Below are 15,518 nucleotides of genomic sequence, written 5' to 3'. Positions count from 1 at the left end.
TCTAAGAGGAGCCAGAATATGTTGTATTATCTCCTTGCTTACTGAGAAACCTCAGACAGCCAAACTACTGTAGATATTTTTATTACTCTCATGATAATACTTCTGTGTTTATGTAGCCATTTTATTTGGAATGCTGCCATATTAAAATATTAGAATAACAGAAAAGTGAATTTTAATTCTGGAATTTATATTATAGGGAAGTTGCTTTCTCGGTTAAATGATTTTTCTCAGCTCAGGTAATTTTCACTACCCTCTAATACTTGGAAGTGTTCCTGCAAACTGGGTATTTATAAACTTCCTCCAGAGTAAAGCGACATTGGTCTTTAACTTAATATGCAGTTTGGTAATTTAAACTCCAAATCTCCTAAGTCAGACTTCATTTTTAACAACATTTTAGATGAACACCTCTTTGCTGCCTGCCAAAGGTGTGTGTATTTTGCACATACTCCCAGTATAAGGTCTGTCTCCTGTTCCTGGTTTTGTACTTATGAATTCTGTGTCCCCTTCATGTGCCACATAACAATATTTTGATCTACCACAGTGGTCTTATAAGATTACAAATAGAACTGAAAAAATTCCTATCGCCTACTGACCTTGTAACATCATTGTGCAATTATTTTATTTTTAAAATAAATTTAATGTGGCCTAAGTGTACAGTGATTTTATTTTATTTTATTTTGAGACTGGATCTCACTCTGTTTCCCAGGCTGGAGTACAGTGGTGCACTCTCTACTCACTGCAACCTCCACCTCCCGGGCTCAAATGATCCTCCTGCCTTCACCTCTTGAGTAGCTGGGAGTCATGTGCCACCAGGCCCAGCTAATTTTTGTATTTTTTGTAGAAACAAGATTTAACCATGTCGCCCAGCCTGGTCTCAAACTCCTGGATTCCAGTAATCTACCTATCATGGCCAACCAAAGTGCTTGGATTACAGGCATGAGCCACCATGCCCAGCCAAGTGTACAATGTTTATAAAGTCTATAGTAGTGAACGGTAATGTCCTAGACCTTCACATTCATTGACTGCTCACTCACTGATGACCCAGAGCAACTTCTAGACCTGCAAGCTCCATTCATGGTCAGTGCCCTATATAAGTGTACCATTTTTTATCTTTTATACAGTATTTTTACTGCACTTTTTCTATGTTTAGATGCACAAATACCATTGCGTTATAATTGCCTACGATATTCAGTATAGTAACATGGTATATAGATTTGTAACCTAGGATCGATAGGCTATGTCATCTAACCTGGAGGTGTAGTGGGCTATACTATCTACATTTATGAAAGTACATTTGGCATTGGCATTGATGAAATCTCCTAATGATGCATTTCTCAGGACATATCTGTCATTAAGTGGTGCATAGCTGTATTTGTGAGTCGAATACAAGGAGACACCTTTGTTAATAATGGCAGTGGCCTAGAAAAGTAATGAAAATGGAAATAATCTTTAAGAGTATAGTTAAAATATATATTTAGTTTTTAACCTATCAAAAGTCAGACACCTAAGGAATGAAGTCTAGACTACCAGTTATATCATTCTTGATATAGAACATAGAGGTGGTGACATTTTCCTTCCCATTTCACTGTCTTTTAAAAATGAGTGGTGGATTATTTGAAGGCAATGACTGACACTTAACAAATCATTTGTAGAGCTAGATAGAGGAAAAGAGATAAAACTTACTGAGCACTTATTTTATGCCAGGCACTGTAATATATACTTTACCTTTGTTTTCATGACAGTCCTGAAAAGTAGGTGGCTTTCTCTCCATTTTACAGATGCGCAAATTGGTGTAAAGAGGTTAAATGGTCTCTGATAGAACTAGGAAGTAAATATGGGATTCCAACACAATTATTCTATGCTCTGCTCCTTCCACCAAATCAAAGGTTGGCAAACTGTGGCCCGTGGGCCAAATCCCCTTGCCTGTTTTTATAAGTGAAGTTTTATTGAACACAGCCACACTCATTCTTTTGTCTTTTGAGTTACAATATCAGAGTTAAGTAGTTGTGACAGAGATGATATGGTTTACTAAGCCGAATTTACAGAAGAAATTTGCTGACTGCTATACAAACCAATACATTGCTTAGAGGTGTTATGAACAGTATGCATTCAGTAAAATAAATGTCAGTCTTCTTAAAGCATTAGACTTTGACAAGAACAATAAACTAGATTCTTCATAATCTAATGAGGAAAGCAAAACATTGACAGCAAGCTGTGAATGTTCAATAGCTTTTAATGTTAAATTTTGAAAGATAGTTTGGGATGATTTAAATGTAGACCTTTGTATTCCTATGATTTTACTCATTATATAATTCAAGGTAGTCTGGGATGGTTTAAATGTAGTCCTTTGTATTCCTATGATTCTGCATATTATATAATTCATCTTAAAAAGTCAATACTTGAAAACATTTCACTTTTCTCATGAGGGTAAGTATAAATTACTTTTCTTATTTTATTTATTTATTTATTTATTTATTTTTGAGACGGAGTCTTGCTCTTTTGCCAAACTGGAGTGTAGTGGTGTGATCTCAGCTCACTGCAACCTCTACCTCCCAGTTTCAAGTGATTCTCCTGCCTCAGGCTCCTGAGTAGCTGGGACTACAGGCATGTGCCACCACGCCCAGCTAAGTTTTGCATTTTTATTAGAGACAGGGTTTTACCATATTGGCCAGGCTGGTCTCGAACTTCTGACCTCGGGTGATCCACCCACCTGAGCCTCCCAAAGTGCTGGGATTACAGGTGTGTGCTACAACGCCCAGCTAATTTTTTGTATTTTTAGTAGAGATGGGGTTTCACCATGTTGGCCAGAATGGTCTTGATCTCTTGACCTCATGATCTGCCCACCTCAGCCTTCCAAAGTGCTGAGATTACAGGCGTGAGCCACCATACCCGGCCACTTTTCTTATTCTTTATTTTAGATAAATACAAATTAACATTTCAGTACAATATTTGTGACATTTAAGCTATACGTAGTTATGTTCTTTAGTATTTGCACTCAGAGTTTTTTGTTTATAACAACGCATAGAATACCTTAGATTTTAACAATCTGTGTTAGTAATAGGATGAAGATAAAGAGGTATATATTGGGGAGTCAGGGTGCATAAGGGACAGAGGCTGCAGTGTGTTGTTACCTATGGGGAACATAGAGTTTCTCAGTAGAGCCTGCCCTGATTGCCATTACATTCCTAAAGGCCTTCTTTATTGTCAGTTGGTAAATCAGATTCAGCCTTTTTATGTCATCATTTTCTGAGTGAACTACACCAGTTTCATGTTATTGTAATACTTTCTAATGCTTTTATTCCATAAAACAAATTAAAGATTTGTTTCCTAAACCTTTATGGACTTAAAATCTAGTTTGCCAATCTTTGATATCTCAGTTCTTAAAAAAGTAAAAGGGGGAAATTAACATTAAGTCATTTTGATTTTTAAAAATTTGTTTTCTTAGCATTTTCTTTTCTTTTTTTGTTTATTCTTTCTTTTTCCTTTCTTCCTTCATCCATTTGTTTGTTCCTTCTTTCTTTTATTTTTTCACATAGAGAAGTACATAATGTGTTGTCGTAAATGGAACTTGTGATTTACTCATGGCCCAGCTTAATAATTTGTGTTAAGTGATTGCATAGAGGTTAGATGTTTGATACCCAAAATAGTAGTGAATAGCATTTTTATTGGAGTGGCCCTTCTATTTATTTTCTAGTTAACAACTGGTCCTTCAGGGATTTGTGAATTTAAGAGATTGTTTTTATTTTATTAAATGACATTTTATAGCCAGATTTAGGATAGGCTTTTTAGGTATTTAGTATAGAAAGTAATTATTTACTTAGAACAAGCTGTGAATGTTTGGAGGTTTTATGAGTGTAGCTTTTATGGTTAAATCTAGGAGTATAGGGTGAATGTGTGTGTGTATGTGTATTTTTTTTGAGACAGAGTCTCACTCTGTTGCCCAGGCTGGAGTGCAGTGGCGCAATCTCGGCTCACTGCAACCTCTGCCTCCCGGCTTCAAGCAATTTCTGGCTAATTTTTGTATTTTCAGTAGAGATGGAGTTTCACCATGTTGGCCAGGCTGATCTCGAACTCCTGACCTCAAGTGATCCACCCACCTCGGCCTCCCAAAGTTCTAGGATTACAGGTGTGAGCCACTGCATTCAGCCTAGGCTGGGTAGATGTAAATGTAGTTATTTCTAGTCCTATGATTTTATAAATTCACACAAATTTTTTAGACATTTTTCATATAGAAAAGTATAAGGCATGTTTTTATATTAGTAGACTTTATAGTCTTAAATGGAAGATAAATTATGTTGTATAGATTATTTCTTATAATTGTGAAATTCTATGTGCATTATCAAATTTAATCTTTACAGTAGCCTTCTAAAATGAATATTATTTTCTAGGTGAGAAAACTGCAGTTGTCAATAAAAGACTTGCCAAGTTCTAAACTAGCTCTATCTTAAATGTTCTTTCAACTTTTCAACTCACTATATATTGCATCAATTATTCTGTCATAGGAGAGAAGATCTATACATAACACTGAATTACACTGGCCAAGTTCAGAGTAGACAAAATAATAGATGACCTATCATTTCAGAAATAGGAAATATTACTAAAAACTATGATGACCTAAAATTAAGTTGAAAAAGTTAAAGCTGAAGCCAAACTCTTAAGGTAGGAATGAATCAAAGGGTTCAGCCCTGCCTAGCTATACAGCTTTACCTCTGCTTATTCCCTATGCAAATCCCCAGTTTCAGCCAAACTCATTGTGCTTAAAAACACTTTTATGATTTAGCCTTAGTTATGTAATTCCGAAGTTTGCCTTTATCCTGTTACCTGTAGGAAACCATTGGCAATTTTATAGAAGGTAATTCAATGACTGCTACTACCCCTTCACCTACAACTTAAATATGCTCAAATCTTGATCCCTGGTATCCCTGAAGCTGACTATAACACCCCAGACTCTAATAGAGGCCATTCTCCTTTTTTCTCTCCAAATGAGATATTTTAATGTTGGACCTGATTACCAGGATGTGTACCTTTTAGTAGAAGGTATACATATTGAACCTGGATTCCAGCAGCTATTTTAAACCTTTCCTCCAAACCCCACTTCCTCTGTCTGTTCTCGTCATCAGGGAAATCTAGTGTAGAGGGACCAGCAGACCTTGTGATTTACATGTGGCCCAGCTTAATAATTTGAGTTAAGAGATTGCATAGAGGTTAGATGTTTGGTACCAGAAATCATAGTAAATAGCATTGATTTTTCTTGGAGTGGCCTTTCTATTTACTTTCTAGAGGACAACTGGTCCTTCAAGGGTTTGTGGTTTTAGGATATTATCCTTATTTTATTCCATTTGTTGCTTTATTTTATTGGGTGATTAATAACCCATACTGCTATGTATACATCTTTAAGGGTTTCTTTGAAAAAATACTTTTTAGAATATATCCAGAATCCAAACAACTTCTCAACACTTATGTTGCTAATCAGTCCTGGTACAAGAACCTATCAGCTGTTGTCTGTTTTGCCCTAGTAACCTGCAAATTGGTCTTCCTGTTTCTATTCATGCCTTCCTACAGTCTCTTCCCAAACACAGGAGCTAGAATTTTTTTCACCGTTTTATTTTTAAGTAATTTTCGACTTACAGAAAGGTTGCAAAAATAGTACAAAAAGTTTCTGTGTACCCTTCACCCTAATGTTAATACCTTGCATAACCACAGTTATCAAAAGTAAGAAATTAACATTGGTACAGTACTACTAACTAAACTATTTACTGTATTTACATATCACCAATTTTCCATTAATGTCATTTTATCCATTTCAGAATCCAGTCTCGGGCTCTCTACGGCATTAAGTTGTCATTCTCCTTAGTCTCCTTGAAACTGTGAACAGTTGTGCTGTCTTTTCTTATCTTTGATGGCCTTGACACTTTTGAAGAGTACTAGTCGGTTATTTGTAGAACATCTCTCAACTTGAGTTTCTGTGATATTTTCTCATATGTAGGTTGATGTTATAAATTTTTTCACAAGAGTGTTACACAACTTATGTGATTTTTTTTTTTTTTTTTTTAGTGGATTAGGTTGGGGTACAGGATGTCAATAGGTGGTATTTCTTGGTTAGATTACTATCTCCTGTGCTTCTCCACTGTGAATTACTGTTTTTTACTTTCTAATTATGAAATATCTTGGGAGAGATGCTTTGAGTCCATGCAAATACCATGTTTCTTCTCAAACTGCTGCCCACTAATTTTAAAATTCATCTATCTACTGCAGTAAGGCAAGAAAAATAAATTGAAGGCATGCAGATATAAAAGGAAAAAAAAAACTGCCTCCATTCATGGATAATACAAATCTACTTTAGACAATCCCGAAAAATCCATGAGAAAAAAACCTTCTAGAACTAATAAGTGAATTTATCAGGTTTGCACAATACAAGGTCAGTATACAAATTCAATTGTATTTCTATATTCTAGATGTGAACACTTGGCATTTATGTTCCATTCATAAAAGCACCCCCCCAAAAAAGAAATACTTAGGTATAAATCTAACAAAAATGTGTGCCATTTGTATGATTTAAACAACAAAACTCTCATTGAAAATCAATTAAAGAAGACATAAATAAATAGAAATACCATGTTCATGGATTAGGAGACTTAGTATTGTTAAGATGTTTGTTCTCCCAGTAATCAAGACAATATAGTATTGCTAAAAAGATAGAAACACAGAAAAATAGAACACAGTCAATTGGCTTTTGATGAATATACAAAGGGAACTCAATGGAGAAAAGACAGTCTTTTCAACAAATGGTGCTGGAACTATTGGATTTCCATATGCAGAACACCTTATACACAAATTTGCTCAAAGTGAAATATTTGCAAATTACATTTCTAATAAAGGACTTTTTATAGCATCTATGTGGATCTCAAATTCAATAACATTTCATCTTAAAAATGGGCAAAAGATTTATTTAAACAGACACTTTACAAATCAATATGTATGCATGACAAATAAGCACGAAAGCATGTTCAACATCATTCATCATTAGGGTGATGAAAATGAAAACCATTGTACAATACCACTGCACATCCATTATAACAGCTACCAAAAAAGAAAAAGAAAATCCCACCAACTAAAAACTGACAATTCCAAATGTTGACCAGGATTCAGAATAACTGAATGCTCTGAATCCTGGTACATTTGCTCTGAAAACCAGTTTTGTGGTTTCTTGTAAAGTTAAACATTTGACTTAGTACATGTCCCAGCAGTTTCACTTTTGGATATTTACTCAAGAGAAATTAAAACTTATGTTCATTTGAAGCCTATATGTGAATGTTATGGCAGCCTTACTAATAATTGCCCCAACTGGAAACAACTAAGTTGTCCTTCAATAAGTGAATGATTAAACAAGTAGTGGTATACCCATACAGTGGAATACCATTCAATAATAATAAGGGTTGAACTATTGATTTATGTGTCAACATGGATGAATCTTAAATGCATTTTGCTTAAAATGTTAAGAGCTAAGAAAGATAAAGCTCAAAAACTTGCACACAGAATAAATCAAAGCCTGACAACATTCATCTGTGCATCACCACTGAAATATAAACTTCATAAATGTAGTGAATTTTATCTGTTTGTTCATTTGTATTTGTTGACTGAAGAAAGTAGATATTAATACTGCTGGTTTACAATTGAGGAAACATCTCAGATAGGTTAAGTTACTCAATAAAATAGATAACAAGCTAACACCTACCACATTGCTCCTCACAATCACATTTCTGGCTAATACTTTTGGCTTAGCATAGTTTCAAACTTAGTGATTCTAAACTCTGACATGCATTATAATCAACTGAGAAGCTTTTAAAGTTCTCGCTCTGACCTTGTCCTCCTTAAGACCAGTTGAAATAATCTCTTGAGGTGATTGTGATACACAGTGACAAAATTATCATTGGTCAATAAATGCATATTGACCGGGTGAATGAACAGATTGAGAGCTTAGGATTTTATTTGCCCACATGCTTTTTGTCTGCTGATTTTTCTTTTTTCTGCTGTCTTGTTTTCTTTCTTTACCTTATGCTTTTAGGTCTGGCTCTGTCACCTAGGCTGGAGTGCAGTAGCACTATCTCAGCTCACTGCAACTTCCGCCTCTTGGGCTCAAGCCATTCTTCCACCTCAGCCTCTCAAGTAGCTGGGACTACAGAGGCATACCACCACACCTGGCTAATTTTTGTACTTTTTGTAGAGACAGGGTTTCACCATGTTGACCAGGCTGGTCTTGAACTCCTGGGCTCAAGGGATCTTCCTGCCTCAGACTCCCAAAGTGCTAGAATTAAAGGCATAAACCACTGTGCCCAGCCCATCCTCCCCTTTTCTTTAAGTATTATTACAGTAACCATTAGAGCATTTCTTTGGAATTTGAGCTTTCTGGAATCTTAGAAACTCATCTGTTTGATTTCAACCTGGAGTGGGATGGTGCCTGAATAAACTTTCTGCTTGTTTCTATACTGGCTAAAGAGTTTAGTTGTAGATTTAAAGTTGTTGTTATCAATAGTGCAGATAATTGCAGAAGAGTAAATTGAGTATGTGTATGAAAGTGTGTGTGTGTATATTGGAACCTACTGCCTGAATGAACTTTCTGCTTGTTTCTATACTGGCTAAAGAGTTTAGTTGTAGATTTAAGGTTATTATCAATAGTGCAGATAATTGCAGAAGAGTAAATTGAGTATGTGTATGAAAGAGTGTGTGTGTGTGTGTGTGTGTGTGTGTGTGTGTGTGTGTTGGGACCTGCTGCCTGAACTTTCTGCTTGTTGCTATACTGGCTAAAGGTTTAGTTTTAGATTAAAGTTGTTATTATCAATAGTGCAGATCATTGCAGAAGGCTAAATTGAGTATGAGTGTGTGTGTGTGACCTATATCCAGTGAAAATAAAGAATGGGAGTCAGTTATATACTTTTATACAGTTACTATTTTTACTAAATACTTTTATGGGAACAGTTGAATTAGGATTTGGTTATTTATTTCTGAAGAACTTCATCTTCTCTAAAAGATTTCTGGGAGTAGTTTGTTAATTTAAGTACCCTTGGGTTTTTGCTACAGATTATTAACCTATCAGTGGAGCAGTTGAGAGACAGAGATTTAAAGCTAGAATTATACACTTATTTGTGGGAGTTAAAAGTAAAAATAATTGAAGTCATGGAGATAGAAAGTACAAGAATGGTTACCAGAGGCTGGGAAGTGTTGTTACGGGGTGGAGGGGAAGTGGGGATGGCTGATGGGTACAAAAAATAGAAAGAATGACTAAGATCTTACTAGCATAGCAGGGTGACTATAGAATTTATTGTACATTTGAAAATAACTGGAAGAATATAATTGGGCTGGGGACAGTGGTTGTCATCTGTAATCTCAGTACTTTGGGAGGCCAAGGTGGGTGGATCACCTGAGGTTGGGAGTTCAAGACCAGCCTGGCCAAAATGGCAAAACCCCATCTCTACTAAAAATACAAAAATTAGCCAGGTGTGGTGGAGCATCCCTGTATTTCTAGCTACTGGAGAGTCTGAGGCATGAAAATCACCTGAACCTGGGAGGTGGAGGTTGCATTGAGCTGAGATTGCACCACTGCACTCCAGTTTGGGCAACAGAGCGAGATTCCATCTCAAAAAAAAAAAAAAGAGTATAATTGGATTGTTTGTAACACAAAGAACAAATGCTTGAGTTGATGGATACCCCAGTTACCCTGGTGTGATTATTATGCATTGCATGCCTGTTTCAAAATATCTCATGTACTCCATAAGTATATACACCTACTGTGTACCCACAAAAGTAAAAATTTTAAAAAACAAAGCTAGAGTTATAAAGACATTCACAATTTAAAGTGAATCAGAAATTAAGTAAAGCTTTCTGGAGTTCATCAGCAGGCTACATTTGTCTTTTTTTCATTAAATGCTCTTCAAGTATTGTGCTTTACTACTCAAAGATGGTGAAACCTTGCCTAGGTTTTCCTGTAAATAATTAGAAGCCCAAAATAAGGAATTCTATTCACCTCTTTGGTACTCCAGTGCTTGCCTCATGAAGCTCTACACATAGACATATCTTGGAGTTCCAGAAATATCAAGGTTTTATTTTAAACAAAGAGGGAACAGTCACCTCAGGCAGTAGTAGCTGTGGCTAGGAAAAAGCAAAAGGATACATCTGGCAAATTTTTAGGCAAACTTTGTGAAGATAAATCTGAGGGGAATTGAACTGTGACTGTTTCAATGATGTATTTGTTAGTGACTTTCAGGCTTATTGATCAAAATTTTAAAATGAAACGTGAAAATAACTGAAAGCCATAAAATGACTTCTTGATGCCATTATCCTTTCAACTGAGTAACAGTAATATTTGATGCAAATTTAAAGTATTATTGATTTTTTTCTAAAAACTTGTTACTTTAAATGAGTACCCCAAGATAACATTACTTTCTTAGATACTCCTTTTTTTACTTAGATACAAATTATTTTTCTTACGGGATATTTCTCTAAAGTAATAATATAAATCTCAGAAAATGTACTACTTATTAATCTAATTCAGAATTCTGAAAATATTTATAATTTGAGTTGTATTCTATCAAGGACCAAAACAACTGAAAGTTTCCAAATAGTAGCTGTGGTATATTGTGAATAGTGTGGGAGCGAAGGATTTGCTCTTATTCAAGATGAAACAATAAAAGTGTATTATTTTAGGCTAAAGGTTTAGCAACCTTCTGAAAAATTAAATAAAAACTGATGTCATATGATCCAATTAATGTATACATGTTTATGGTTTGTATATGCATACACATTTTATATACACACATACACACACACACACACACACACACACACACACACTTTAGGGTGGTTATATATCAAAATGCTACCAGTGGTTTTCTTCCAGTAAACCGTGAGTTTTAAAATTCTTTCTCTTTGTTCATATATTCAAAAAATACTAGTTTGTATGTATTTGCATATTTAAAATAAAAAAGATCAATAATAAAGAACCCTTAAAAAACCCAAATGATGACCTCATTATGCCCAGTAGTGGGCCAGAAAATGTGCTGCTGTATTAAGTAGGTAGTTAACACCTACCTCCCACATAGGCTTGGCTGACATCTTACCCTGATACTTAGCTGCAGGGCTCCAGGAGCCTTTTATACATGGTGTTTGTACATTGAAAATCACATAAGGAACTTAAATACCCATGCCTGGGTGCTTCCCCTAGAGACTCCAGTTTTTGTTCTGAGATGTAGCTTAGTAGGACTCTGAAGTTTCCCAGGTTATTATGATATATAGCCAAGGTTAAGAACTACTCTATACAAAGACTACGTTGAATACTGTGTGTATTATTTTCACCTGTGTTTTTGTTGTTGTTGTTGTTGTTGTTTGTTTTGAGATGAGATCTTACTATGTTGCCCAAACTGGTTTCAAACTCCTAGGTTCAAATGATCCTCCTGCCTCAGCCTCTCAAGCAGCTGAGGTTATAGGCACGTGCCACCACACCCTTCGCCTGTTTTTTAAAGCTATGTTTTAGTGTCCAGCCTGCCACTGAATTAATAGAGTAACATGAAGGACTGCTGTACTAAGTTTTCCTCCCTCTATTCTGTCTTCTACACTGTCACAATACCTTTTTCTAAAGCATGAAATAATTATATCATTGCTCTGCATAAAAGCCTTTAATTATCTGTTCATTTCAGGTTAAAGTGTAAGTTCCTTATCTGGTCCCAACCTATTTTTTCTTTTATCTCTGTTTAATCTAATGCTAGAGACTCTGAACTTATTCATACTTAACTGTTCCTTGCATAGGCCTTTTTTTTCATACCTGCCTTGGCATATTCTGTTTTCTTTGTCACTAATTTTCATCATAGTTCAAGAATAGATCTAGAAACAACATTTTATTGGAATAGAATGAAACTAGCATTTATTAAACTCATTAACTAAGGACTGTACTAGGTACTGTAACTCTTATAATCATCATAGCCATACCTAAGAAATGATCACTTTCCATACTGTACAGATGGGAATCTGAGGCTTTTAGGGGATGAATAAATTGCTTAAAATTACACAACTAGTTGTAGGCAAATATGGTATTTTGAACTCCATATCCAGTGTTGGTTTCTATGACCTTCCTCCACCCACTTCACATTGCTTCAGTAGTAATTAAATTAGTAATCCCATTGCCCATGTGATCATTATCATAACCTCTTTCAAAACATAATATGCATAAACATTTGATGTTTTCAGACTTGTTTTGAATTCTGTATAGCAGAAAGAAAGAAATTTAATAGTCTTAAATGGTAGAATAATCACTGTTGGTATTGTTCTGTATGTAATGTTTTAGTACTTTTCTGTGATTATCTGAGTATCATTGAACTGTATATTCCTGTATGTTTACATTTTATGTCTTTTCTGTGATGTCCTCATAAAGAACTGAACAGTTTCACTTTTCCCTTAATATATTTTAACACCTCTCCTGCAGTTATTCGCTACATTTTTCGCTATCCCAGAAATTGGCTGAGTAAGATTTATACATAATTTATACAGAAATTTAAGTGTTTTCAACCATAAAATTCAGTCAAGCTCATTTCTGCCCATGTGAAGAGGAGAATTGAAAAGTTCATATATGTAGTTAAATTTTGTAGTGCAAAGGACAGCCTGTGAAACCTTAACAGTCTCTGTGTGGGAAAATGTTCCAATTTAACAAGAAGTTAATTTGGACAGTGTTAAAAATTTGAGATTTTTTACTCTTAAGATAATTTGGTAAAATGTAATATAATATAATTGATTCCCTTATAAATGATTCCCAGATTTTTTAGTGTTCCTAATTGTGTTATTATTTCTTTTGTGATTATTGTTTTTACAATCTAATTTGAATAATTTTTCCTTCATTAGAATGTGAAAGATGTTGCAGAAGTGTTCCAGAAGTGGCTGAAGATAGAAGGAAAAAAGTGCCACTGCCTATCAGAAAAAACAAAACAAAACAAAACATGGGAAATACAACCACCAAATTTCGTAAAGCACTCATCAATGGTGATGAAAACCTGGCCTGCCAAATATATGAAAACAATCCTCAGCTAAAAGAATCCCTTGATCCAAATACATCTTATGGGGAACCCTACCAGCACAATACTCCATTACATTATGCTGCTAGACATGGAATGAATAAAATATTAGGGTAAGTATTACTGTAAACTAATTGATATTAGGGAAAACATTACTATGAACTAATTGATAACAAAGTGATGAAAGAAAAAACAGCTATGATTTTTCAAAATACAAACATACAAACGATTTATATTCAGACATGTGCATGTAATATGGTCTTGTAGTGAATTAAACTTTCTAAAACCAAATATGCCCAAATATTTGGTATAATTTTATTATGATTTAGTAAAATTTTCTTTATTATTTCTGAATTAGTCCAAAGGTTTTAATAGTGAGATTGGTTCACGTGTTCTTGTTGCTATAAATATATTTTGATCCTCAATATGTTTCATAGTGTGAATTCTTGATAATAATGTATTTAATTTACAACATTTCAGTTCTAGAACAGTACCTGTTAGCTATCAAAAAAATGTAGGGAATGGTGCCAAAAGGAAAGTTCTAAACTCTGATTAGGTATTTTTAGTTAAAAAATGGGTGCATTTGCCTTTTCTAGTCATTATCAGTTAGAGTTTCCTTTCTTTTAAAGGGATTCAGTTACTTGAAAAGATGTTTCTAAAATACTTGAAAAGATGTTCTTAAAACTGAAAATACGAGCTGGGCGTGGTGGCTCACACCTGTAATCCCAGCACTTTGGGAGGCTGAGGTGGGCGGATCACCTGAGGTCAGAAGTTCGAGACCAGCCTGACCAACATGGTGAAACCCCGTCTTAAAAAAACAGAAAAAAAAAACAACCTGAAAATACGAAGAAACTTTAAAAAATATCTATTCAATGAGAAAGCTTTAGTGACATAGCAAATACATTTATATGAGGATTCTTACCTAATTACATGAGAATTACATTTGATATTTGCTAGCTTATAAAATGAACAAAGAATAAAACAGTAGTTACAAAGCAAGTTTAATTTTTTTAGAAGTAGATTATGCAGTATAGAAGTCTGATGCTAGAAGAGAAAGGAAAAATTGGTTATTTAGTATTCAAAGCTCTTTAGAACTTGAATTAAAAAACTTAACATTCGGACTTTTGTCTGTTTCTTCTGTGTACAAATTATTGTTCCAATTAAGCTGGGTTTTTTTGCTATCTCTAAAACATGCCACGAGTGTTCTGTCTGCCGTATCCATCTTGCTCTCTTGGCTAGGAGTATCCCCCTCTTTCTTACTCCGTTCATTTTTCCCTTTCTTAACTTTTTTTTTTCAATAGAAACAGGGTCTTGCTCCATCACTCAGGCTGGAGTGCAGTGGTGTGATCATAACTTGCTGTAACCTCAAACTTCTAAACTCAAGCTATCCTCCTACCTCAGCTTCCGGAGTAGCTAGGACTACAGATATGGGCCACCATAGCCAGCTAAGATTTCGTATATTTTTTGTAGAGCTGGGGTCTTGCTGTGTTGCCCAGTCTGGTTTGTACTCTTGGCCTCAAGCAGTCCTCACTTGACCTCCCAAAGTGTCTTTTTTTCTTTTTTTTTTTTTTTGAGACAGAGTCTTGCTCTGTCGCCAGGCTGGAGTGCAGTGGCACAATCTTGGCACACTGCAACCTCTGACTCCCAGGTTCAAGTGATTCTTATGCCTCAGCCTCCCGAGTAGCTGGGTCTATAGGCGTATGCCACTATGCCCGGCTAATGTCTTTATTTTTAGTAGAAACGGGATTTCACCCTGTTGACCAGGATGCTCTCGATCTCTTCACCTCACAATCTGCCTGCCTCAGCCTCCCTGAGTGCTGGGATTACAGATGTAAGCCACCACAAGTGTCTTTTTTTATCTAAATTTTGCTCTCCAAGATTCTGTGTGCGCCACGTCTATCTTCTTAGGTTGTCATAATGCATAGGAACCTCTCTCTCTTTTAAAAAACTTTTATGGCTCTTTATCATTTGTTTGCCTCACATATTTGCTGTATATTACCCATTATATTTTACAATTTTGTATAGCTTCTCTCTGCCTGCCTATATTAATAACTTTTTTTAAGGCATCTTCTTTGTACTTCTAGCATCTAGCATAGTATTTTACACACAGTAAATAGAAGTTCTATAAAATCATTACACAAGGAAATGTTTTTATTATCAGGATTTATGAATGAGAAAAATTCCATAAATAATTTAGAACATTGAAGTCCATGACTTTATTAGGTTTATCTTTGGTTTTATAGATATTTCTTTTATCTCATCTTTTTGCTTTTATCTTTAATTTTCATTTCTCTGAAAATCCCTACTTAGAAGCCTCCTTCAGCTTAGCTTGTTTTAAATTTAGTATTTTCCCTTCCAAAACTGGGTCTTTTCTATGTTAATGATACCAGCCTATTATACTAATATAATAATGGCAAATGTTTGTTGAAGGCTTACTGTTTAATAGAGCTATTAACAGTGCTG

General features: G+C 35.0%; 1 protein-coding gene across 8 annotated transcripts in view; it reads left to right on the top strand.

Moving 5' to 3' along the window:
* ANKIB1 (ankyrin repeat and IBR domain containing 1) overlaps positions 1-15,518 on the top strand; it is a 159,579-nt gene that overhangs the window by 36,795 nt on the left and 107,266 nt on the right. For 7 of the 8 annotated variants that reach the window (XM_012450828.2, XM_064380395.1, XM_012450827.2 and 4 more), the window contains exon 2: positions 12,886-13,168. In XM_012450828.2, the coding sequence (XP_012306251.1) occupies positions 12,981-13,168 (188 nt within the window). In that variant the 5' untranslated portion in view covers positions 12,886-12,980. Of the gene's footprint in view, positions 1-1,056; positions 1,078-12,885; positions 13,169-15,518 lie in introns of those variants that run through there. The other variant, XM_012450826.2, reaches the window with a different exon arrangement.

Source organism: Aotus nancymaae, unplaced genomic scaffold, assembly GCF_030222135.1.
Source record: "Aotus nancymaae isolate 86718 unplaced genomic scaffold, 86718_ANA_hifiasm-v0.15.2.pri h1tg000025l, whole genome shotgun sequence".
In the NCBI taxonomy this organism is placed as follows: domain Eukaryota; kingdom Metazoa; phylum Chordata; class Mammalia; order Primates; family Aotidae; genus Aotus; species Aotus nancymaae.
Note: the sequence above shows the minus strand (reverse complement) of the source record. Positions and strands in the feature narration are given on the sequence as shown.